The sequence below is a fragment of the Megalobrama amblycephala genome, linkage group LG8 (genome assembly GCF_018812025.1).
Source record: "Megalobrama amblycephala isolate DHTTF-2021 linkage group LG8, ASM1881202v1, whole genome shotgun sequence".
Taxonomy (NCBI): domain Eukaryota; kingdom Metazoa; phylum Chordata; class Actinopteri; order Cypriniformes; family Xenocyprididae; genus Megalobrama; species Megalobrama amblycephala.
In genome coordinates, this window is record NC_063051.1 from 25,544,711 (window position 1) to 25,572,488 (window position 27,778).

The window sequence follows — 27,778 nt, forward strand, 5'->3', positions numbered from 1 at the left end:
TGTACTCTGAGCAGAGTTGATTTAACTCTGGGGATTTTACTGTGTACATTTTCCAGAGTCTGTGGTAAAATATGTATCAGTTATTTGTTCAAATAAAAATATAAAGACTTGGTTTTCCAGGTTTCTTTACCAGAAAGGTGTCTCAAATGACAAAAGCAATTCTTTTATGAGACAGATCTTCCCTGAGAGCCTGAAAATATATTCTTTAGGGAGGGAAAGAGGCAGAGAGCAGAGGTCAGGACCTGCTATGGGAAAAGTATGCAGGCTATGCACGCTCTGTTTGGGTCCAGGATCCCTGTGACCTGCCATTGTTCACCCTTTGACATTGAACTTGGGAGAGGGGAGCAGAAAGCAGACTCGGCTCTTAAGCCCCGTAAAACACATACACACAAACATGCCACAACCCATACTGCCCATCCCCAAGTCTTAAGGGCTTTTATCTCAACTGTCAACAGTTTAAAAAGCTGGATCCTTTTCTAAGGCTGGACTTTAATCACCCTTAGGTCAGTAAACATAAAGAGCTGAAGCAAGGGCAGAGAGATAGATAAAGAGACAGAGAGAGAGAGAGAGATTACTTTGTCACGTTGGTGTCAGTCCACAAAGGAAAAGCAAAGAGTGCAAAAAATGAAAGAAAAAAAGATGCTGTTAAAGTTATAAAACAGACACCCAAATGACCACACAAAGCCTGAGACAAAAGATAAAGCAGCCAACTTCCGTCTTTTCGTCTGGGTTTTCCAAAGCAAACACACCTGGTGTTAATACTCATGTGTACACATCCACACACATGTGGGCAGCGGCGTAGAATAAAGGCACTAGCGATTCTCAATTAAATACAAAAAGCAGTTTGTATAGTAACTGGAAGTAACTTGAAGAATGTTTCCTTTTATGTGTTTATTCACACTTTTAAAAGTTAATCTAGATCAGTGTTATGTGAATGTCTTAATGGTTGATAGTGTTGTTATTGTTAACTAAAACTATTAAAATAATTTCAGCAATTGAAATAAAATGATCTAAAATATTAGAACAATAAACTCTTTTTTTTTTCAAGAAAAAAAAAACCTATTAGAAATGTTGGCTTAAGTTCTGAAGTTGAAGTTCCAAAATACATATGACAAAACACATAACAAAATTATTAAAACCTAAACTAAAAATATAAAAAATAAAAGCTGATTATCAAAATATCCAAATATGAATAAATACTATAATCGTATATAAATAATACTAAAATAACACTGACGGTCAATAACCACTTAAATAAAAAATGATAAGAAAATGAATCAAATTAGACATTTATGTAGCTGAACGTAAGCTGAACCATAGTTAAAAGGAAAAGAATAACTAATAACTGATTTTTTTTTTTTAATTTTCTGCACTGATTTTTTGGGGAAGATTTTGCAAAATTGATTTAAATTTGGTCAAATGTGTTAAACGGAGCTGAGGGAACTACACACTTATATTGGTAGCAAAAAGCATAATCAAATTAGGTGAAATATTTAATAAAGAAACGTGCATTGGGAAGGTGTAGAACATTACATATGACAGACAATCCAACTTTGTGGAAGTTCTGTGGCCGTAGATTCTAGGTGGGTCTGGACATTAATAAAACAAACCAAGACAAACTGTACAGTTGTATTTTCAAAATGCATTTTAAATGTATTTATTGACTCTTGATTCATTGCATAAGACATCCATTCTTTCAAAGATGACTGGAATGTTTCAGGTTGTGGGGGAGACAGGGACAGTTCAAAATAAAGAGGAAAACCCACTAACAATGAAACTTTACTGCATATCCAAAGGCCAGAGATCATAAAAGCACCTGTTCCTCATCAGTGTGTTATTTCAAAGAGGATTGCGTCAACAGACCATTGTATAGCCTTTTATCTGTGTAACCCCCACATAGCTTTTTTTTCTTAGAAACTCATTTTCAAGATCCATACATTAAAACGATTCACACTATATTATCCTGCCAAGTTAAGGAGAAAAGAAAAATGGTGGCAGCATGCTGAGCTCAACTACAGGTATTTTTGTACCTTTAAAGTGAACACGGAACAGTCTGGAATTCTAGTCTCTATATAAATACTATCTTGACTACTCTTGATGAACAATTAAATCCAGATCCTCTATACACATTGACATGGCAAACTGAAGTGTGTCACAATAGCTTTTGACAGACCATAAGTCAGCCCTATAAAATGTCAAACATACTCCTACAATCTCATTATAATGCATCCTGAAGAACTGTGTATGCCAAAGCGAAAAAAAGAAAAGAAAAAAAGAAAAAGAAATTCACATAACATTTAGTATTTACATAGTACATTGTAACCCACCAAGAAATGAAGATGAGCGGCAAAAAAATGAAACACTTTAAATTAATTTCCTGTTAAAAACACCAAAGTATTATAAAAAGAAACCCCCGAAACATTTAATCATTAATTCATTTTAAAACATATGATAAAAAATGGCTGTTGAAGCAGCGGGTTTGGAGTATATTCACTGAGATAAACATACTTACACTGTTCCAGTTTAAAGTCTAGCTTCTAAATGAACAGTCTTCTTTTTAATTGTTTCCTTTTTAAGCTTCTTTTAAGTCCTTTTCGCTGACCAAGATTTCTAATCTAACTCTATTTCACATAATATGTTGACACCTCATTAAGTTGTTCATATGAGAGGAAATATCTCTTGAGTGTCTCTTGTAAACAGGAAAAAAAATTGAACAGTGCAGGTTTTTGTGCCATTGGAGAGCAGTTTTGTTTTATACTCAACCACCTGCCCGTAGATTAGCAGGACAGATACAGAGTTTTAGGCTGAGTGGCAAGTGCTATTCATAAAATTCACTATGGGATAATGTAGAGAATAAAAAGTCTGAATGTCAACTCGACGGGCACAAAATATGTGAACGTGGCTAAGTGCTTTACTAATAAACAGGGGTATATACAGTACATAGCTTTAGAAACTGAAGAGTGTTGGATAAACGAAAACATCGTGGAAGTACTGGCAAGCAAGTTAACTAAAGTATTCAGACTTTCATCCAATAATGTGTAAATGTCCTGAAATACGCTCCTGCATTGCTCCATCATAGCTGGTCTTGGTAAACTACTTCTATTTCTAGCCAATCTGAGCTTAATTCAAAATTCAAAGGATTTTCAATCCCGCCAACTCTTTAACAGCTTATTCAGGGACTGTACGTTAAGTTTTCATGAATGACCCTGTCAAGAAATTAATTTTTATAAAAATGGACATATTTACATAATAACTTTTTGTTCCATGCACCAAATAGAAATGTATCAGTATAGTCCAATAAACTGGCTATCTACTGAGTAAAACACATTTTCAGGGCTACTTTCTAAAAAACCTTCATAGAAACCCCAAAGAAACATTGAGACCCTATGTTAAAAGAAAACTTACTATTATACCTGTCTGTTTGATACCAAAACACAAGATAAAATCTCACCAAGCCAAAAGGCATAAAGATGCCAACAAAAAAATCATACTTAAAGGAACACAACATGTTATACTAGTAAATGATATACACAAGAACATATGCTGGATTCCTGCATTTAGCAAATTCACAATAGGTACTTGATGCAAGACCTAATTTTGCATTGAACAATATCCCCAGGCTTATGGCAAATGGCAGAAACCACAGATGCTTAAAACACCCAAGGCACTCTTTTTTCACAAGCAACAATAAAAATTCTAACTTTTTTAGTATTTTAGTAAAATGTTACCGCTCAGACTTTCGTTGGTAACCCTACAGTTTGTCTATACCCCTAGTGAACAGTGTAAACCCCAGTGTGAATGTAGGTAGTCAAAAGATTACAGGCTTAAATGACAAAATACAGCTAGGTATGATATGTAAAAATTAATTGTTTGCAGCATGAAATGTCCTGTTTGATAAAAGACAGTAACAACAGCAACACAGCTAATCCTTATCAATCAAGCTAACACACGAAACATGCCAACCAGTAAGAAAAGAAGTACAAAACATTAAGTTATTGCACATTAGAGAGGCTCAGAGTCTTGCGTCATTTTAACAAATTCTCAGCTGTGCTTTAAATATTTTTCTAGGACTGCGAAAGACATCATAAAATTTACTCTGTTTTAATTTCAATGCTTAAGGGCTGATCGTTGTGCCATTTTTTCATGTGCTTCTCCAGAGTGCTGTAGACGCTAAAAGGCATGTGGCATATCTCACATTTGTAAACGTCCTTGCCTGTCTGTCCATGCGTCTTCATGTGCCGTGTTAGCTTGCTGCTCTGAGCACAGGCATAGCTACAAAGCTCACACTTGTATGGCCTCTCGCCAGTGTGGCTGCGGCGATGCACTGTCAAGTTGCTGCAGTTTTTGAAGACCTTGCCACAAAACTCACATGTGTCACTACGCCGACCATCCTTGGAGCTGGGTCGACCAGTTTGAAGGTGGGGTGTACTGGCCCTACTTCCAGTGCCACTGCGCCCAGAGGCCGTCCCTCCATCCAACTCTCCAGGGGGAGTGGAGAACCTGAGACTTCCATTCTCCGAGGAGTGCTCTGAAGAGGTGGCGAAAGGTGATTGTCTTGAGTCCCCAAAGTTGAGGAGAGGATCCTTGAGCTGGCGTGATGCAGCATATCCAGCCAGCCACTGTGAGTACACGTTTTCTGAGTTGGGTATTGTAGGAGTTGGAAGATCAAGGTCTTTTTCCACTTTGATGCGTTTGTAGAGAGGGCTGTCAGATCCTGGACTTCTGGCAAGAAGTTTTCTCGAGAGGTCATCGTTTGGGTAGGCTGTTCCATTTACAATGGGTCCAAATCCCTCGTTGACTTGATCAGACTCTTTTGGGGAATCGTCACAACCTGTCTCACTAGCTGATCTGTGGTCCCCTCGTTTGTAAAGTTTTAGGGCATCTCGATAGTCCTGAATTCCCTCCACACTTTTGTTGTGTCGCTGTCTATTGTTCTCATGGTGACGTGCACCTTCTAGGCTCAAGCTAAATTTTATATCATTCCTCTCACCGATCTCACTCTCATTCTCCTCCTCCTCCTCCTCCTCTTCCTCCTCCTCCTCCTCTTCCTCCCCTTCTTCATCCTCCTCCTCCTCCTCCTCCTCCTCTTCCTCTTCATCTTCGTCATCTTCCTCCTGTCCATTTTCTGGGATTATACCATTGTTCTCACTTTTAAACTTTGCCACCACAGATTTGAGAGCATTGGTGGCACTGCTTAGCAAATCACTTGTGCCTGGCTCAGGTGAACTGGCAGTTGAAAGGCCATCATCAGATTTGGAGGTAGTGGAGGAGGATTTGTGCCGATGAGTCTTCATGTGGCGTTTCAACTTGCTGGCCTGAGTGCAGGCATGGTTGCAGAGGTGGCACTTGTAAGGTTTCTCTCCAGTATGACTGCGCCTATGGACAATTAAGTTGCTCTGGAACTTAAAAGACTTTCCACAAAACTCACAAGACTTTGCCTTCACAGTTGGCATGGTTGGTGTTTGTTGAGTGGGTGTTGAATGAGGTCCAGAAGGAGAATGAGATGCCCCTGGCTGGAATGGCTGCAGCAGCCTTTGCATAGGGCTAGGCCTGTTGGGCGACATGGGTGGAGAGGAGCCAGCAGAGTTGCCTGCAAGTTCCCGTAGTCGTCTCGAGAAGTCCATAGATGGGGAGTCCAAGGGTACTGAATTAAGACGCAGTACCCTGTCAAAGGCGCTTGGGTGGTGGGGGGCCAAAGCCAGATCATCTGGGCTCATGTGATGCCGTGGTGGGGGACTAAAGAGTGGAGGTGTCCTGGGATATCGGCCTTCCCTAGGAACCGAGGACCCATCTCTGTTGGCTATCCTCATCAGGCTATAGGGACTGCTGTCTGCAAGGTGGGCTGCATGCAGCGGTGGCTGTGAGGCACAGTCACCACCCATGCCTGGAGCAGAGGCCACTCGTGGAGTTAACGGACTTCCAGGTTCGCTCTCCAGATATATTCGGAAACCATGAGTATTCTGGGCATGCTGTAGTAGGAACCAAGCAGTGCTGAAGGGCTGCTTACAAGTTGTGCAAGTGTAGCTGCTGGGCTCATCTTTTTCTGCAAGACAAAAGCAGATGGAAAAAGTCAGTTGTCCATTTAGGAAATGTTCCTCTTCCATAACAAAGGCTCAGTAAGAATTCACCATAGAAAGGCAGCAAGAAAGTACAAATTGATCAGACACATTTACCAGCACACTTATTTCAAGGACAATCCCTTTGAAGCAATCAGTGTCTAGGTACCTTTCTCAGGGGCACAATAGTGACAGCTCATGGCTTGTTTCTTGTGGAGCTCAAACCAGTGAACTTTCACTTTATAACCTAGAGCTTTAGCCACTACCTCCATCATCCAAATGCATGCTGCTTAACAGGTCATAATATGATTAATGTTTTCAGAAATGTTTTACATTGTTATTATTTATACAATTATGTTCTTGCCTTAACATTTTGACATGATAAATCACAACTGTAAAACTCAACCTGCTGAAAATGGAAGGGAGTTCAGTTTATGCTCGAACATCATTTCAAATATCAACTGCCTCGCCTGTCTCTGAGATATCTGACACAAAGGCCAGAGAGAACAAAAAACCTGTACCCAATCAAAACACTTTTTATTGCATAAGAGATGCAAGAAGAGGCTGGTAAATTATGGATCATTACAATCTGCAAAAATTGCAGTTAATTGCTGCCACCTGTGTGGGGTTTGACCTCCTCTGGATATTTTCCATCATAAAAAGGATACTACTTGCCTGCTTATTCTCATGCTTACTCCACTTAAATCAAATATCATTATCACATGAATCATATGAGAAGGCCAATGCTTATTTGAATATTTAAAAATACATATGTTTCACATCATCAGCACTGTAGATTTCTTACAAAATTACACAATATCTATATGCTAATTCCTGTCTTTTAACAGCTTGCTCAAGGGAACTTTTGGCAGAGATCCAAGCTCATTCCATCTTAGATGTAAGTTAGTTTGGTTTGTTGATGTAAAAAAAAAAAAAGGTTTCAACTCAGGTGTGTACCACCCAAATCCACTTCAAAAGATGATCTGTGGAACAATGAACTACTAATCTTGCAATGCATTTTCAGCAGATGAAAATAAAAAGCCTTTTCATTCTGTGTAAGGTTAGTGGTAAATCCAACAAGACAAATACAGTGGTGCCCCAAAATACAATGTGAAAGAAGTGCAGGGCAGGGGGGAAGGTAGCGGAAATCAAGTTCTCAAGTTCGGACCAAGCAATCAAACCAAGTGTGAAAACAGCCTAAAATAAGGGAAGTGTTCTCCTTAGACATATAATCATCCTGCGTCGCTGACATTTAAAACACCCACCTCACCAAGAGCAGCTATTACTTGGTGGCCTTGTCTGAGAGGGCGACTTATTGATTACTTTCAACCTTGTTCCTCTCAGCACATAGCCGACAATCCCATTTTCTTAGTGATATGCTAAAAGGTGAGGGGAGGTATGACAGAACGGTTTTGTAGGCATTTGAGATTTTAAGAAAAGGATAGAAAATAACTGTCTGCTTGAAACATCTTCTAGGACAAATCAAAGATGTCTAGGCATTTTTATGTTATTTTTAGTATTATATAATTCCATTCATATCAAACAACAAGCTTGGAGCAACTTTGTCTCTTGGTTATTCTCTCTTTGTCCTGGTCAGACTCATTGTGTTGCACTGAGCGCCTGACCACAGACAAAAACCTATTTGACCAATACAAACACTTCAAGGACAGAGTGGCGTGCAGGACATTTTTATTACTCTACAAGTCTTATTTGGAGAGCAATCATACTTCTAACTTTTTTTTCCTTTTGAGTAACATAAGACTTTGACAAACGCCTATCGGTTTGAATTTTGTAGTCTTTTTAAGTTTTTAATCTTTTTAGTTGTTTACACATTTTTTGTACAAGGCTTATTTTCTATATGATACCTATGAGCTGTGTTTGAACTGATCAGAGCAAATGACCAACATTCAATATATTATCCAATATCTGTTTGAAGATCTGACATGTGTAATGAGTTGCACTTTAGGTTACATCAGATATGCCTGAATCCCAGAGTACCACATGCAAGTAATAGCCCATATACTCAGACCCTTTAATATACAGTCCTTTTCCTGAATACACACAGATAAGCATCAATGTGAAACCAAAGACTTGAACTTTGTACTTAAAGGGCCCAGATCAGAACATCTGACATCGTGAAAACACATTCAAGATTTACTATTTAAGGATCACAGAGGCGATGAGGCTACAATTACGCATAATTTGCCAGAAAATAATTACACTTCACTCAAGCATCTGTGCCCTCACACCTGACCCTAGTTTAATCTAGACATGATTATTCTCATATTCAAATCAATGTAATGAAATGCTCCAAACACCATATGGATACTCCAGGGACAAGGTGAGAAAACCATATTTGGCCACAAGAAAGAATGCGCTCATCAGACAGCTGGTATATTCTTGTCAGTGCCCATAAACATGTGTTGGCCCAAGTGTTTAATTTCCAGTGTTCTCAATACCAGCACTGGTCACACACCCTACCCCCCACTGCAGCGTCTGAGAGGGTTGAGGAGGGTAGCCATCTTGGAATGGGGCCTCTCTTAGAGCGACAAGCAATGGGTCAGCAGTCACCTTAGCAACGCACATTAAAGAGGCAGACAGACAAAAAGGAGTTGACCAGACGGAGAGGTGAAGGGGATAGCGGTTTAAAGCCCACAGAGGGGTGGAGGGTTCGACTGGGGGAGGTGAAAGTCTGAGAAAAAGAAAGAGGATGCCATTGGGAAAGATGAACTGGACTAGTCTGCACAGGGCAGAGGTGGAAGGTTTGTTAGCACAAAAGACTGTCCCACAGACAGAGCAAACACTGAAGATAGAAGACCAGAGAAGAAAGGAAAGTGAGGTTGAGACAGTTTGACTCTGACTCCAGCAACCATCTACAAGCAATAATCTAGTGGAAAATGGTTAGCTCTGACTTTAAAATCTGACTGATTGAGCCACGTTCAAAGCTGCTGTAAAATAGTAAATGAAATTTCCTGTTTTAAGAACCATGAAAGTTTTTTTATTGTGCCATTATTCCCATGACTTTCACATTTTTCTTTCAGTTGAAAGAAAAGTATTTATACATCAACATAATAGTAAAATTTGCTGTAACGCCCTTAAATTTATGCTTTACATTTTAAAAATTATTGTATTACAGATTATTTTCAATCACCACTGAGAAATAGTTTTGCTAAAACTGTAACCAGCAAGTGCATCCCAACCAGGCATAGCATGATAAAGCAGTGAAGAAGTTCTGAGTTTTTGTCTAATCAGGACGACCATAGGACCTTTTTGTCGATTGCATTGTGCTGAGTATCTCTGTCCATTATGAAATGTCATTGGTCCAAAATCCTGTTCCACACAACTGTATACATTAAGAATTAAATATCTGCTGTTGTCGTTGACACTAACTTTGAGTGGGTTTATTTAGAACTGTTGCTGTAAAGAGTTCCAGAAATTCCATTAACACAGCTGGCCTTCTGCACTGATGAATAGTGTACAATGAGGGGTCCAGTATAGCTCCAAACCTTACCACCATGCCAACATTTCCACACTGCTCAACAAAGATTATTTCAAGTCATCCTGTCTCTTCTCTGTTCCTTTCTTTGCATTCTCCTGATCCATGAGAGGACTACAAGCTTAAATGGGCATGTGATAGTCAGGCCTAGTCAGAGGGCTCATTCAGGAAGCACCCCTCAGGCAGAGCTCTGGTACTGGGACCAGTACAAAAAGACCAGTGTTCCCAATTCACATTACAGCCACGGGGTCAATATTTAAGGCTTCCCATCTGGCGCATCTTGGGCACAAGTGATGTAGTAAGTCAAGCTAGAATTAAATAGTTTGATTTCTGTTATTCCGACTTAATTTACAAAAACAACTATGGAAGTCACTTATAGTTTGATTCCTCCAAATTGCTATTGCATTTTGCTATCTCAACCACTAGTGTGAGTTTGAGATTGTTAGTCTACCTATTTGTCCACCCAATGGGTGACGGATGAAGTTTTATTCTTGCAGTGCCATTTGCTGATGCTAGCGGCACACCTCATTTATAAGCTAAAGGTTAAGCTGAAGCTGAAGTTAACAGGTTAAGCCAAAAAGCCATGTTAATGTAACTGATTTTGACATTAGCTACAGGAGGTGACGTTTGAGAAAGAGGGGCTATGAAAGCCAAAAGCAGCTGTTGCACTCAAGCAGACATGGTATTACTACCTTTCCAAACATCAACTCAAATACAATGGTGCTAACACATGCTGAACAACCTGAAACATAACATTTACCATTAATAAGCGTACATAAGATGGATGCACCGATCACTTGGCTAAGACAGGCCACACTCACCCCAATTCTTCATCTGTCTGACATCAAGCTGGATTCCAGCTCTCTGCTTTGCTACTTAATTGGATACATATGTTCTGATCTGCATCGCGGTATGATAGCAGATGGGAGAGTTCTGCAAAACGCCACTGCTTTCTGAGCATCAATGAGGAGCCTGGTAAAAAATAGCCAGTAAATTCTGAAACAAATGCCTTGTCCCAACCAGGTGCAACATGGGGTTTCCTACGACAAGTAATTCAACTGTCCTCACTTTTTCAAAAAGAGAACTGCAGAGCAATATGAAACAATTATAGCTTAATGTGGTCATGGCTGGTTATGACCAACCTGATCTCATGAGAAAACTATTTTATGAGATGGCGATTCTGTATAAATTCGTACAATGTAATTTGTACGGAAACTTGCATTTTTTACCAAAAAGCATGCATGAAAGTCCACCCTAACTGGAGCGTAAGAAGATCATACGAAAATGTACGAATGAGATTGTACAAATTCATTTGAATTAGCCACCGAAAATACAAGGGTTACAAGTTAATCAAAATGCTTTGTGGATGGACGTTGTTTGAGCGAAACTGCTTATAAGAATGATTTTTAATCATCTACAATGTTGCAGCTTGGTGTTGTCATGAAAGACTGAGGCAGATGGCAGAAGAATCGTATCTGTCAGGGCTATCACATTTCAATCGCAACGACAGAAAATTAATTAACCTAGCAACAGATAAATCACCTTTTTAACAACCTACAGCTCAGGAATTTCGAACGGAGTTGGAATGTTACCTGTGTGCTCTTGCCAGAAACCTGTCTGGAGCCTTGTAGATCACAGCTCTTATACAGTACATACTTTCGAGAGACTGTAGCAGGTCAGAGGTTGCAGAGAGGGGGCTGTTTTCACCAGGTCTTCTAGCTGATGTAAACGGATGTCAACAACATTTTTTTAACCTCATGAAGTACAGGGTGAACCAGTTGTCTGCTTTTTCCAGTTTAAGAGTAGGAGTGTTTCATCTGTGTGTGTGGTCACGTACAACGCTTTCGGCGGCCGTGAATGAGCTCTGAAGACGTTAAATCAAAGGCACAAAAGCTTCCTTATTCACCACAGAGCAGGAGGCACAGATTTCTGTTTTGAGACACTTGTGCGGTTAACTAAAGTAGTGTGACTGAGTGAAAAGTGGAAGAGAGTGATAGAAACAACAAGCAAAAGAAGGGGAGAGCTTTGGCCTTCTGGTGACAGCAGGATTTATACTCAGGCAGCTGTAGGACAGCACACCATCTCTAGCTACGCACTAGAAGAGTCCTTAAATTCAGACATTCCAGGGAGGCGCTGGCAAGACCGTACACATACACGGCCCCGCTGAGGTCAAGGGTCACAACTCAGTGAGTGGTGGAGCCAAGCGGAAGAGTATTTGACAGAGCGGCACAACAGACATTCATCAGCTTGTTGGCTAGCACGTATTTTAAGGGAAAATACATACAGCGCTTAAAGACCTCATGAAATCATAATTGGAATTTTGTTGTATTAAGTCCATGTGTGTTAGCTTTGAAGTCATTATTATGCGAACGTGCTCCAAAAAGTTGACAAACTAAGGAGTTATATGCATTTAAAATCTCTCTTGTCTTTTGGACCACAAATATTGATGACTCATCTTGCTAAAAATGCAAAATTTTTGTCATATCAAAGGTACTCTAGAATGAGAATATCCTTTCTGCTACATTTTAGATTTTAGCATTTAGCAGATGCTTTTATTCAAAGCGACTTACATTGCCTTTAAGGTTTATTGGTTCATGCATTCCCTTGGAGTCGAACCCATGTCCTTGAAGTCGCTAGCGGCATGCTGTTTGAGTTATATGACTAGCAATAACAAGGAGCAAATCATAATTCACAGATGTAAGCCCCGTTTCCACCGCAGGAACTTTCCCCAGGAACTAGGGACTCTGGGGTGGTACTCGGTGTGTTTCGACCGCAGGGACCGTGGTCTAAATGAAGTTCCCGGTAAAAATGTATCCCTCAGAAAGTCCCTGCACGCTTTTCAAAGTTCAGGATCTTTCGGGGGTGGGACTTGGGCGCTGAACATGCTGATTGATTGAGTTCACGCAGCATTTTGATTGGTTGACTCCACGCAGCATTTTATTTATGCAGTGCGTCCATTAAGAGATGTTTGCTATTTGAATCAACAATGGAGTTTAAAAAAATATGACAGATGGACTGACGACGAGATTCAGGATTTATTAAGCTTATATGCGGAGGACGAAATCCAGCGGGAACTGGAAAGTCGCGCGCAGTCCTACGACTAATTTGCAGAATCTTCATGGTACTTTAGACCATGATGGAAACACAGACAGCAACAGGTCTAGGGGGAAAAAGTTCCTGGAACAATTGTTCAGGGTAATTTCGGTGGAAATGCGGCTTTAATGTAAACTAAAAGCCACTGGAGTATTATTTTAAAAGTGGGACTTCTGTGTTTTGTCCCAACTTTCTGTTTCAATAGGAAATGTCAACACATGTGCTTGTAAAGACATTTCAAGGGCTCTTTAAACATGGTGCACATGGATTTAGATATATAGATGTTAATTTCAGCTTCTAATATGGCATTTATAGCTTAATTTACCTTAGATACAGTAGATTATGGTATTACCGTGGTTCTGTGGGCATGGTATTCTTGGAAGTCCCTTGAAGCAGTGGTTTTCAACCTTTTTGACTCAAAAGCCCCCAGTTGTCCAACACAAGATTTGAAGGCTCCCCAATATAAGCTATTTCCAGTATTTCTGCTGTAATTATGACAAAGCTGACTGTTTTCAAACTTTTTTATTATAAGTATTACTATTATATTTACCACAGTTCATTTTGTGTCTTCAGAAGTTTCAAGAATTGTCAATTAAATGTTATGTTCAATTAAAAACAACAGTTATTGGGGGGTTGTATTTTTATATATAGACTATGCTTGTATTATTTTATTATAATTATTATATTATAATGTTATATAATACATTTCATCAAGTTTTTTTAAATTTTAAGTTTGATTCTTTTCATATATTCATGATAATTTCAAATTTAAATACTTTTTTAGTTTGAGGTTCCTTTGGAAGAGGCCAAATATCAAAGCACTATGGCCTAACCATCTGAAACTATCAGTATACTAACATAGTTTTGTTGGGGAGATTGTTCCAGGACAAAGTAAAATAGACAAAAAAAAAAAAAAAAAAAAAAGAATTGCCAAAACGAGGCCCTCAAAATTTTAGTTGCTAGAATTTTCTTTTACAATTGATTTTCTTTGCAAAGCGTCTTTTCCACATGTGTACTCACATGAAGTCTTCTGCCTCTTAATACATGACAGGAAAATCCTGAGAAGGCTCAACACCACAACGAGGGCATCTGTCCTCTCAGTGTGATGGGCCTCTGGGTTTATATGTGTCTTTGTGCATGTGACAGTGTCTCTGTGTGTGTCTGTCTGCGATAGTTCACTCTGACAGGCTTGGAGGGCAGGGGTTCACGGAGCAGGGCAGGGGACAGAGGAGATGATCCATTCTCATCCATGATAATGACATGACAGGACCAATGGGCGCACGGGGGATCAGAGTTTAGATTTGGACAGATTTTGGATTTTTAAATGCACCAACCCTTCTGAATGGCTCTTAAGACATTGTCTGGTTACTGCACTGAAAGGTTCTTTCCCAGATGATAGGCACAAGCACAGCTACAAGAGACTACATGTAGGCACACAAACATCGCATGCCAAATAAAGTGAACCGATATACGAATGACAACAACACATTTATACTATACCGTTAAATGATTTGACAGATTTTCCCCATGATGAAAGCGTGTAACACTGTCCGTCTGTTTTTCACACACATGCATTGTTTCAACCTTCTCATCAAAACCGCTTTCTTGCCATAAACTTCAGTAGACATGCTTTCACATGCAAACTGAACACGCCACTTAAACTGTCATGGGCCTTTATGTTCAGTCAGTAAGACGCTGAATGGAAGCTTTGTGACTGTTTCATGCCTGCATTCTACAAGTGCTCAATTTGTTACAGCCGTAATGTCACCACGGTGTGTTGTTCAAATGCAAGAGAGGCAAACAAACAACAGAAAGAGGGACGAGAAGACAGTGAAAAGAAAGAGACTATAAGACAAGGGGTCTAAGATGGGATAGTATGAGAGGTATAATGAAAGAAAGGGAGAGAAGAGCAAACAGTCAAAAGAATGAAAGACTGGTGTGAGAAGAGTAGAAGAGGCTGATATAGAGAGAAATACATCGATGGACAGATAAGTGCTAAAGCAAATTAACCTCTTTAATTGGACCGGCGCTCTCTCTCAGCTCAAAGATTGTTTCAGGCCGCTGACAGCTGACGGGGTGAGACGCTTCAGGCCCACGATGGGACATCTGCTCCCTGGCTAGACAGATAGCTCTTCTGGACACTGTATTTCATGTTTGTCAGAGCTAACGAATGAAAGGAAGGGATGTCAAAGGCAAATAAGAAAGAAGGGCATTAAACCATGGACTAAACGTAAGTAAAGAATTATAAAACGCAAAATGAGATGTTTTAATGAATGTTCATGCTGCTATTTTCTATATAGTGAAAGGTACAGTTAGTGAGCAGCCGATATAGATTTTTTGATGGCCGATGCTGATATCATGCTTTTTAAAGATAGTAAATAACACAAGCACACCAATTGTTGCAATTGATATAATATTTGAAAAACAACATTAACTAAAATAATTAGACAATAATTTGAAAATGAATTAATTTGAAAACAAAAAAAAAGAACTGTAAAATAAACTGTCAAGTATATTTAGACAGCAACTTCTTGATTCAATAATCCAATTTAATAATCAATAATTCAATTTATTTATTAACAATAATTTAATAATAAACTAAGATAGGCATTTTCAAAAAAGCTCTCTGTGCTGCCAAAAATGAAAATCCCGCTTATGACATTTAATGGCCAAGCATAAAAATGTGTCTGCCGATAATTAAAAAAAAGAAAAAATTAAACTTAAATTAATGTCATTGTTTCATTTTTTCTTAAAAAAAAATATATATATATGTATATATATATATATATATATATATATATATATAATTATAGTGTCCAAAAAATCGACCGTTAAGTCCATTCATGCATTATTCCAAGTCTTCTGAAGTAAATGATAATTTAGTGCGATAGACCAAAATTTAAGTCTGTTCACTGATAACATTTCCTTCTGATAACTCTGAAATCTCATTTGACCTGCATATATATATATGCAGAATTGTTCAGTTGAACACAGTAATTATTCTGTTTTTATGATGCTTGCTTTTTGGATTTGGTCACTGTACTGTATGCTTTTGTTGTAGAGAAAGAGTGTGAACTCTCAGTGTGAACATTCTTCCTAACTTCTAACTTAGTGTTTAATAAAGAAAAAGTCATTTGACTTTGGAACAACATGACAGTGACAAGATTTTGTGAACTGTTCCTTTAACATAAGGCCATGACATCTCAGCTGAATGCCAAGATTGTATGTATGTGCTTCAACAGGAAAACTCAAGGAACTTTTTCAATTTTTGTCTCAATGATTTCAGAAAAGTAATTCCATAGTTGCAGTTCTGTCAGGGATCAGCAGTAACAGTGAAAGGTCAAACTATTTCCCCAGCATAGTGGCTGTTTCCTGAGCTCTTTAGAATTGAGGAAGAAGTCAATGGACAAGGAGAACACATCTGAGTGACCTCCATCTTGATATGGATGGCCTTGGCTAGTTTAACCCACACTTTTGCAAAAATATATCACGTCTGAAAGAAACAGAGATGTGGAAAAACTAAAACTATGCATAAATGGCTGTAAAAAGAGAACATTGTGAATATAGCCAGTCTCTCCACATTCAGAGGGGATATTGATAGGCCGTCCACAGCTCAAGTATTCACTTACCAAACAAAGCTACAGAACACCATCTGGAAGTTGCGGCCCACTTTGAGAAGTCAAAAATGCAGTATGGCACACATATACACACACATAATGAAATAGAGAACGTGTAAAAAGAGACATCAACAGAAAGATCGAGAAAACAGATAGATTGAGAAAACAGACCGACATACTCTAGCGCATTTACACACACACACATAGACATACCCAACAGAACCAAACACAAAGACGCACAAATTCACACTGAGAAACCGTGACACTTGGAGACCCCTGCTGTGTGTGAGAGCCCCCTCAAAAATCTGCATAAATACATATGCAAATGTGCGGGTCAACTGATAGACAAGTGAAGAGCATGCAAAGAAACATATTTATCCATCTCTATGCGAAACAGATATTTTCACAAATGTGTGATTTTCACACTTCAAATGAACTTGTCCGTGTTGCATTTATCATGTTTCGCCTCCATACACAAATGAGCGGTTTCATGACACCCATCATATTCAATTCACAATGTATATCTCTCAACTATCCTGCTTTTCATTGTCCTGCACTCTCAAAAGAGCTTCATTCAGGTATTCTTTCTTCTGTGTACGCATGTGTTTTGTGAATTGTCTTGAACACAGGCACGCAAGTGAAGACAAGGCCAGCCAACCGGTTTGAACCAGTCTAAAAGTCAGCACCTCTTTTTGCTGTCGGCCCAGAAAAAAAACAAAAACAAACCAATGGCATTTGATATACAGACAGCAGGTATGAGGGCTGCATATGTGTGTGCGCATGACGTCTTGTCAGATTTAAAAGACCTGGAGCTCAGCCAAGTTGATCTAGAAATGGACAGCCACCATCAGGGTGAGAGGACGGCCCTTCCCCCTCCAGCAGTTCTCGACTTGACCCTGCGTTAACCTAAAGAACACATGCTCAGCTAGCAGTGCTCTCCTTCAGCCACTTTCTTTTCCTTTATCTCATTCCTTCTCTCTATCTGTCACTTTTTTAGAGCAATAGTTCATCTAAAGATACAAACAAAACCTCCATGACTTTAGTTTTTCATAGAACATAAAAGGAGATATTTATTGCAGATTGTTCAAGCTGTAATAAACAACGAACATGCGATAGAATAGTGAATGGTGACCGTGGTTGTGAGGACAACATTTTTAGTAGCCTAAATAACTTCAATTTTGGTCTGTTCCTCATCATATTAATGATTCATATGGACTATTTTTATGATACTTGTATTGTGCTTTTTTATTTTGAGTATAGGTCACCATTAACTTTCAAAGTATGGAAGAGAGCAGCGTGAACGAATTCATCAGAACGTCTATATTTGTGTTTCATGGAAGAAATTCAGTCAGACGGGTTTGGTACATGCAGAAAGTTATCATATGGATTATTCGTATGGACAATTTTTATGCTTTTTTGTTTTGGTCACCATCCACTGTACGTATGGAAGAGAGTAGCATAAATATTCATCTATAAAAACGTCTATATTTTAGTTTCATGGAAGAAAATCAGTCGGACTTGCAGGTGAGTAAATGACTGAATTTCTCTTTCTGTCTCTCTGGTTTCCTGAGTTCTTTTGGTCACTTATTTGTGGATGTTTCTCTTCGTTCCTGTCTCCTTCCCTCTAAAGCTCTTCAGCTAGTGAGACATAGATCATTCCGGCATCTTCCCCCCTGCTCTATTCAGGATAAACAAAGTGCCTCAAGTTCAGGCCCCACCCCGGGACCCTTAAACAAAGCCATCTATCATGCTGTCTGGCCGGACCTGTTTGGCCACAGCCAGGGCTGCCTCAGCCTCCGAGCCCCCGCCCTGAGCACAATCCCCCCATTGTGTCCACGTCGGCCTCCCTGCCGGCCTCTTCTCACACCCCATGACATAGACACAGGGTTAAGTCAGGCTCAGGAGGAGAGCCAGCACCTGTGATGGGGCAGATAAAGGTAGCGCCAGCTGCAGTGAAAATACATGAAAATTAAACACAGGTGCTGATTTCTTAAATGTACTGTGAGTGCCAAAATAACCCTTACACTGGGGTAACAGTGAAGGAATGAACTTAAAGGTATATTCCTGAAATACTTCACGCAAGTATACGAATTCAAGTGTTTCGGCAGCATAATTAATGTATACTTAATGTCTCCTTGCATTACTGTGACCTCCACAACTCAAGGGGGCGATAGAGTTAACTTCAAATGTCTGTGGCATTCAGACATGTTATTCTTCATGTAGCTAGCTACAAATTTTAATATTTTGAATATTTTTTCAGCGGTCAGAACAGAAGTTGATCCAAAAGAATCGTAAATTGCGCTATTGACATATTTCGCAGTGCAACATGGAATTGAAGTAGCATAGTTAAAGGGTTAGTTCACCCAAAAACTAAAATTCTGTCATTAATTACTCACCCTCATGTCGTTCCAAACCCTTAAGTCCTTCGTTCATCTTCGGAACACAAATTTACTTTTTATGCGCAAAAACAAAACAAAAATAATGACTTCATTCAACAATTTCATCTCTCCCCTGTCAGTCTCCTATGCTGTTTACATTATATAGACAGTGCAGGCTTCCGTGTACTACGTCAGAACGCTGACTCAGTATTGGCCAACGCTGTTCACGTGAGCAGGCAGGAGCCTGCCAATACTGAGTCGGCGTTCTGACGTATAACCGGGAAGCCTGCACTGTCTATACAACGTAAACAGCATAGGAGACTGACGGAGGAGAGATGAAATTGTTGAATAAAGTCGTTATTTTTGTTTTGTTTTTGCGCACAAAAAGTATTCTTGTCATTTTATAACATTAAGGTTGAACCACTGTAGTCACGTTGGCTATTTTAAAGACGTCTTTACTACTTTTCTGGACCTTGAATGTGGTAATTACATTGCTTTCTATGGGGGATAAAAAAAACCCCTCTCAGATTTCATCAAAAATATATTAATTTGTGTTTCAAAGATGAACGAAGGTCTTACAGATGTGGAACAACATGAGGGTGACTAATTAATGACAGAAATTTCATTTTTTTGGGTGAACTAACCCTGTAAGAGCATTTACGCTCAAATTCCAATTCAAATATTGTAGTTGTGCATTCAACTCAAATTAATTTATCATGGTGAACTTGGAATCATGACCAAATGTATAAATGAAAGATTCATCATAGCACACATTGAATTAAATTACATCAACAAGCTACCTCAATCTCCTTTCGGTTGCTAATGTTTTAGAAACACTAAATAATCCATTATGAGGCATCATGTAGCACTAATCCAACTACATTCTGTTTGGAGTGATCAATCATTTATGACTTTGGCTCATGACTGCTACATGGGAATCCAGTAGATGTTTGTTTACATTTTATGCAATGTTCATTGTTATATAAAAATACTGTTTTAAACCGTGAGACTTGGAATAAAAGACTCTAAAAGTCATTTAATGGTGCACAGCTCTGTTCTGATCTGTTTATTTCTCTAGCGACTCAGTCCGTCTTCGCCTGACGCATATCAACTGAATGAACTCATAATGGGCTAATCAAATATGCAAAATAATTGGCAATTACCTAGAGGGACTAATGGTCATTAGAATTTACAACAAGGTAATGAACTAAAGTCTGCATGTACCATGCATATTCATAAAGCAATCAAGGCTTTGAAGATTAAAGAAGTGCTTCAAATTCAAATGAGCCACAGAATATTATCAGTGAGATTCAGAGAGAGAGAGAGAGAAAGAGGGAGAGAGAGAATGTTTCCCAAGATAAAAGACTAAACATTTTGTTACATTCCACTTCAGTGCTTCTATTGCAATAAAAGAGCAAAATTAAATACTCAAGAATTAAAAGAATTAATCGGCCTCTTTACAGAACTACTTGCATTGTGCTTTACACAGCTGATGTCTTTACATATAAATGATTAAATGATTACTTTCCCTCCTATTCATTGTCTGTATCCATTTCCAAAGTCCAACGCTCAAAGACAGAAGAGCAGAGTCTTAAGTGTCTTTACAGATGTGTATAAATGTTGATTTCCCTCATGCATCGAAATTTGTTTCATTTCAGTGTAGCAAAACTAGATGTCGTTCAACTCCAATGCAACCAAGTGACCCGAAAGAAATTGAGTTTGCATGCAAAAGCATGAATAAAGAAGTAAAAATAAAATGTAGATGGAGAAAGACACCAAGAGAGAGAGCGAGAGACTTTCAGGGAACCATGACCCTAGACACAGACAGTGAGGGGCCTCTTGGGTCTTTATCTCATTCTATAGAACACAGATAAGACACACCAGCTGCAGACCACACACACACACACACACACACACACACACACACACACACACACACACACACACACGCATATACATATATAAATCTACTCCATAAGTAAAAAATCTTTTCCTAAAGAGGATATAATTGTCAAATAGATGATTAGAAGAACTCATTTACCCATTTCTTATAACTAGTTTACAAATTTGTACTGCTTTATACCCATGTTTGATGAGTTTTGTGAAAAATAAAGCTTGTACAGTACAAAACCTGTACTATATATTTTATATTACCAATAATATTTCAACACAGAGCTGCAGGCAGTTTTGTATTCCCCAGGTAAACACTAAATAGAAGTGTCTACAGCTCAGCTGGCTGGCCACACTCACACACAAACGCATCTGTACGCACACACACACACACACACACACACACAGGTGAGTCAAAATACCACATGATTCTGACAGATCTGATGATTGCATAGCTTCATGCTGAAAGGGGTTTGTGTCACAACACAGTCAGTACACATCATGGAGATATGTGTATGTGTGTCCACAATAAATGTGTTTTCATGTGCTCTGCAAGCTCTGCTATGCAAACAAAATTTGTATCAATGCACTGTATATTTTTATTAATATAACGCAAAGTATTTTACATGCTTTAACCATCTCCATTCCATCAATTGGAGGAAATAAATGGGAAGCAAATTGTCATCTAGTGGAAACGTTTGGTACTGCACCCAAACAAAATCTTACTGAAAGCAAATTTTTTGAGATATCAACCTCAAATTTGGAACTCAACTTGTTTAGATCTGTGGCTTTGATTTTCTCGCAGTTTTAGAGTAAAACAAACTTTTTTAAGTTCACTTTTAATTTTTTTTTCCCACTTGCAATAATCTGCCAAGTGAACAAAAAAAGTGAACAAATGGATTATAACTACTGCATAAATATAATTTAGTACCATATAATCCCCTAAAAATACAAAATATTAAATAAAAAAAAACATTATCGAATTAAAATATACTACATTCATTTCATTGAAATAAAAAACAAATTGGCCATTTTTGACCACCACGCAAGGAGCACCAGAGGGTTAAATAGTCGTGTGTTGTGAATTTTTAAAAGTACTAATTTTCCATGTATATTCCATGTAGTCCCTCAATTAATGAGGTCATAAACCTGCAAGCAAAATAATAATAATGTAAAATAGTATGCATGTCACACTGCAGGACACTGCTGTTATTGCTTGAAATGCCATGTCAGCAAACAAATATATAAACTTCACCACAATACACATTCCCGTCTGCTCTGTGCCAATGTCCTGCCATATGCCCACTGAAAGGGAACCCTTGGCAGCGTTTGCCAAGTCAAACGCGCTGTCATGTTGTGTCGAGACAGACTCAGCCAACCACACACAAACACACATGCTTTTGCTCAGATCAGCCACTTTTTCTACGACATTAATATAAGAAATATCACCTCTCCTCTGTGTAGCATCAAACTACTTTATTGCTCAAAAAGATCATTTTTGACAAACAAAGAGTACACAGCTATGAGTGCAGTTTGAGACATTGTCAAAATCTTGTCTAAAACAGTAATGTTGACAAATGTGCATGAGATTACTAGGGTCTTTTTCTCAGGAGAAAAGTAGAAGCCTTCAATATAAGTTTTTATATCTTCTCCATTTATTCTCTTTGCTGTCTAGGAGAAAAAAAAAACTGAGATTTTAAAATCTTTTCTGAGAAGCCTGTAAAGTTCCTCAGTGATGGTGCCCTATTGGAGGATCCCCAAACTTCCTGTCTCCCGTTCCACTTGCTCTGTTCCAGCTAATGATCCATAACTCTCCCCGGTAAGAGAATAGTGGATCAGTGCCAATGACATCAAGACACCAAGGCCAAGAACACCAGCAGACACCAGATAACATAACAGAAAGAGTCCATTTCATCGCAATTTAGTAGTTACACGCAGTTAACGTGCAATGTAAATATGATCTGCGCAATAAAATATTGGAGTTAAATCATCATCAAAGTTCTTCTCCTTGTGTTTACATTATGAAGAGCGGCTTCTAGAGTCTGTGGGGACCAGGAGACGGTACAGCGCTTATTAAACAACAATACGAGACGGGATCACCTATATCAGCCTCAGAGAAAATGACTTCACATGGATGTACTTACGAAAATAACCCCAGAGAGATAGCAGATAAGGGGGCTGGGGGAGGGAGGTCTGCAGAAAGGGGTTATTGCCTGAACTCATCGTCTGGCCGCTCGGGGGCATTCAGACTTGAATAAAATGGGGGTGTGATGGGGTGTTGTTAAGGGGGGTATTAAAAGCTGGTGTGTCCACATGCATATCTTAAATTGTTTATCATGCAAATTTCTCCAAGCGTGAACCTTTAACGGATTCACCATTTACAGCCGATACAGAATTCCATCTGTTGTGACGGACATCTGCTTGCACGACGCGACGGATCACGCATGTGCTTTACATGTAACGGCGAAAGCGTGTGACCTGTCTGGACCGGGACGGGCTAACACTGAACGTCCTGAGAGATAGTACAAGGCATACATTGAAAAAATACTTTTTTTTTAGATTGTCCTTGTTACAGTGTTACCATACAATTAAGTAAATAACAGTAATATTAATGAACATGTTCTTACTATAGGGTTAGGGTTTGGTTTAGGGTTAGTTGTATGTAATTATGCATAATTTACTGTTATTACTATACATATAACATGTAACAAGGACACTGTAAAATATTTTCTAATGCAATCAAATGTAGAAAGATGGGTACACAGTAAAATCCCCAGAGTTAAATCAACTCTGCTCAGAGTACATATGGTCCCTCTCTAAATAGTGTTAAAATAACACTGAAGCAGAGTTAAACTTAATGAGATAATTAATCAATTAATAAGGCTGTGGCTGGAAGTCAGTTTCTCTTTTCTTCAGTGATTCTGCTTGTTAACAGCAGGTGTTCATCACTAATGCACAATCATCACATAATTAACTGTTTAATTATCTCATAAACTTTAACTCTGATTCAGTGTTATTTTAACACTATTTAGAGAGGGACCATATGTACTCTGAGCAGAATTGATTTAACTCTGGAGATTTTGCTGTGTAGATGTTTTAATAAACCTCTTAATCGCAATGTGACCTCATAATTTAAACAGAAAAGTTTGTCTGGCACAAGCCGAGCTGATAGCAGCGTTCTATTTTAAAGTGGAAGCCTTAAAAATGAATTTGTATTTGCAATTTGCGTACTTTCAATGTATCACTGCAACATAATATCAAGATATATGCTGCATGTTTTTCTTCTTTCTGGATATGCTGTGGCTAACACAAAGGGAAACGCTCTCTCGTAAGTATGAAAATTACTAGAATCAGTAACAATCTGTGTCAGATCTCCTCTCGGACAGCTGAAAATGATTTTCTTTTCTTTTTTATCAGTATGAATGTACCACTCTGCAGCTATACATTTACTGGAGTAGGATATGACCTTATGAAAACCACACTAAACACAGTAACATCTGCGAAAGCCACATCAGAGAACTGAGAGAATGTCCATTCATACTGACAGCAAGGACACTATTTTCGTCCACTACACAGTCAAGTTCCTTTTTTTCTGAAAATAAAAGGACCAATCATAAACGGAAAGTGGAAGGCTGTAAAACCACAAGCTATTAGAAACATGGTATTCATCAAGGCCTTCCGATTAGAAGTTTCGACTTTGCGAACGCTCTCATAGGTTCGCTTCAACGCAAACATCTGTTACTCTACCTGTTAAATTCTCCTGCTTGGGCCGTAATCCATGCGGTGTGGAGGCTAAATGCTCCTCTCCATGGGGTGAAACTTGAACTGCCACCTCCACAGGGACGCAGGCTCGCCGCAGGCCTGCGGGTGGAGGCGACGGTGGAAGGTCTGAACATTTGTCCATGCATAGGCGTCCTTGACACTGCCTGCGTTTGTGTTCGATGAACACCAGGATGTCAGCCAAAGGAAACCTGGAGCGGCACTGACCACAGGTGAGGAGGTCCTGATCCCCTTTAGGGGTGGATGGTTCCGATCTGGGGTGGCTTTCCCCGTCCTCTGGGATATCTGCCGTCACAGGCTCGGCTACGGTAGGAGAAACGCAGAAAGGGAGGTGTGAGAGATGGCGGAATAACGTCCTGTAATATCCAAAGCGAAACTTGATAATGACTTGATAAGTGCTAATTATATATATACCGTAAGTGATAATTATATTCATTTCCTTATAAATGGAAGAGGTGTTGAAATCTGCAGTAGTGTTAGAGGTGTTATATGTCATATGTAGTCAGGTGTCATAGGGATGTAGAATAAATAAATGCTGATTTAGACACAATGATATTCATACTCGTGAAGTTTTCCAATGCTACAATGCATCAGTATAGTATTTGCACCAGGAGACATTAATATCTATCCATTATTGAAATGCTGACACTTCTATCAGAGGAATACTGACAGTCAATGAAAGGCAGATGCAGAGAAGATGAGAAACCAAAGACGGAGAGAAAAACAGTGGTTGCCCAGTAAAGAGGAGGGGGTTGTTCACTTTAGTTGCATGACCCTGTTCATTATCCTGCCAATCTCACGTCTTAATGAACCCAACACCTCAGAGAATCAAAAAATAGATTCTAATTTGACTGCAAGATGATTGGAACCCATTTAGTTAAAAGTGCTGGAATCCTCTGAACTGAGGTTAGCTATTGAGGGGAGTATGTGGGGTAGTTCCCAGAAGGACAGCCAGAACATATGAAAGAGCAATCAAAACCACATCATGCGTCTGAACTGGGCTGAGGGAGATTGTTGCCATCGGTGGTAGGTTAACCCTAATTCTGTGTCAGGTCACGTGGGACAAAAGGTGGGGGCGACAATATATGAGTTTCTGACGAAGACTAAAAACATGCTCCAATATTTTAATCGATCCTCTTTTTTTTTTTTCTTCCAAAGCACGCTTAAGATACTCAAAGCCTCAGATCGGATCATGCGTTGGACAAACAGGTGTAATTCAAACCTCTTGTGAAACATCAGGAGAGTTTCCAAACAACACAATGCACTAACACTTTTAAACCATCCTCCATTTTTTGAGAATATTTCATCTGATTTAACATTGTATACATTGTATATACATGATAAATGCAATGACTTAAATGAAAACACATGGGTCAATAACGTGGTGTTTTTTTGTTTTGTTTTTTGGTCGGGATATATTAAATTACTCCAAAATTCTATACCCTTGAGTATTCAAGGTGCAAGGAATATTTTAGTAGCATTTTATAGCAATGAAAACCAATTTTTTTTGAGAAATTGATTTTTAACTAGAACTTTAAAAAAAAAAAAAAAAAAAGTACTAAATCATCATGAATAAAAAGATAATATTTCTACGGCACATGTAGATCTTTAACAGATTTCCTTTTTATCATTTTGGACATCCTTTGCCATTGACCCGCAAGAACTTAAAGTAATGTTTATATAATAAAAAACTGTAAATGTATAGAACAGTAGGACCGATTGAAGGATGGGCTGAATAAGACCAAGTTCAAGTTCACCTAGTACTGTCTCATCTTGAATGGACCTTCATTTGTTCATTTTCTGCCCCCTAGCGGCAACTCGTTTCACACGATGCAGTATCAGACAACACGTTCAAACGCAAATTAAATACAGGTAAAAAAATCAAGCCTTACTAGATCATGGGTAAAATTCACTTTCACATGGAGTTCATGTACATTTTATAATTTATAATGGTATGTGTTTGTAAGGTTTTGACACGCAACACTTGAGGTGCTTTGATCGCCTCGCCGGGGGGTTTTAACAGGTTTGACATGATAGATACATAAAAACAGGTTTGTATACCATTCAATGTTTAACGAACCTTCTTTCTCTAAATAATAATAATAAAATAAAACGTAGTTATCTATATTCCCGTTTCAATTCTCTAAAATCGTTTTTCAAGAACCGAAGGAGGAAGTTGAGGGGAAAAACACTTTCTGAGACGTAGATGCTCTTGTTTAGTTTTTGTAAACAAACGTTACACGGTTTCTATAATAAGTGTATACACATCACAAATGTATTAATTTAAAGCCTAAAATTAGTAAAAATTAGTTTGGGCTTTTAAAAGATCCAAAGGGAATGTGAACTCAGAGGTGAATTTTCCTAACTGATTTTTTTAAATTATTAAAAAGCTACGTTTAATTTACTTATATACACTCATATACACACATACATAGGCTATATGCACATAAATATGTAGCCTAACCTTAACGTTACTTTCACCTTCAAGCGTTGACAATCATAGCGAAGCGCAACACATCAACACGCGCTTCGTTCCATCATCTTCATGAACTCAGTTTAAAACTTAGCCTATATGAAACATATTTGAGCTATCAAGAAAGAAAAAGAACTCCCTGTAAACTTACGCGAAAACTCCCGTTTGCTTAAGTGCTGGGGTTTGCCCTGCTTGCGGCGAGACATGTTGGACACGGTCTCAGCTGGGCTCACATTGGGAAGAGCCAGAGTCTTCAGAGAGTCCAGAGCAAAAATCTTCTTCAGCGATGCATCGGGTATCCCACATGAATTATAGAGAATAGTACAGAAGAGACGCGTGTAGTGGCAAGACGCTTGCGTTGGGCTTCATGGCTTCTCGGAGAAGAACACAAGACAGGAATGGAAAAGTAAGCGAAGCCCCCTGAGCTGCTGCAAGTTCAAGTGCGGACGTGACGTGCCAGCGAACTTGACCGTCCAGAGGTAGATGATGGACATGGATCTGCTAAACACAGAGGAGGACGGCTGAGAGTGGGAGGGGGTGAGACTCGTAAAAACCAATGATGGGCTGCATGTGAACCATAGACCTCAACAGCCAATGGGCAGTGAGTGAGTGAGAGAGAGAGAGAGAGAGAGAGAGAGAGAGAGAGAGGGAGGTCTGAATGCGGGAACCAAAAAAAAAAAAAAAAACATGCATAAAATTACCCTTTCTGTATTCATTAGCTTTCTTCAAATAAAATGTCACATGTTTTTTTATTTTTATTTATGGCATAATGAAATATAATATAATAATAAATAGTATACATTAAAGCGTTAGTTCACCCAAAAATGAAAATAATGTCATTTATTACTCACCCTCATGTCGTTCTACAGCCGTAAGACCTTTGTTCATCTTCGGAACACAAATTAAGATATTGTTGATGAAATCCGATGGCTCAGTGAGGCCTCTTTTGAGAGCAAAGCCATTCAAACTCTCACAGTCCATAAAGGTACTAAAAC

The 27,778-nt window shown here is 38.8% G+C and overlaps 1 protein-coding gene across 1 annotated transcript; it reads right to left on the reverse strand.

The window, feature by feature from the left end:
• Positions 1-1,627: 1,627 nt before the first annotated feature.
• bcl11ab (BAF chromatin remodeling complex subunit BCL11A b) lies at positions 1,628-27,350 on the reverse strand. The gene is made up of 3 exons (XM_048200249.1): positions 26,935-27,350; positions 24,278-24,613; positions 1,628-6,043 (listed from the first exon to the last, which is right to left on the reverse strand). Exons 1-3 carry the CDS (start codon positions 26,987-26,989, stop codon positions 4,092-4,094), a joined length of 2,343 nt encoding a protein of 780 aa, XP_048056206.1. The 5' UTR covers positions 26,990-27,350; the 3' UTR covers positions 1,628-4,091.
• Positions 27,351-27,778: the final 428 nt, after the last annotated feature.

Bases quoted from the DNA above. Each gene is read 5' to 3' on its own strand.
- bcl11ab (XM_048200249.1), bottom strand. From the start codon at position 26,989: ATGTCTCGCCGCAAGCAGGGCAAACCCCAGCACTTAAGCAAACGGGAG. The intron at 24,614-26,934 runs GTAAGTTTACAG...CTCCTACCGTAG, and splicing joins AAGCAAACGGGAGTTTTCGC to CCGAGCCTGTGACGGCAGAT. The intron at 6,044-24,277 runs GTAGAGTAACAG...TTTGTCTTGCAG, and splicing joins CAAGCAGGAGAATTTAACAG to AAAAAGATGAGCCCAGCAGC.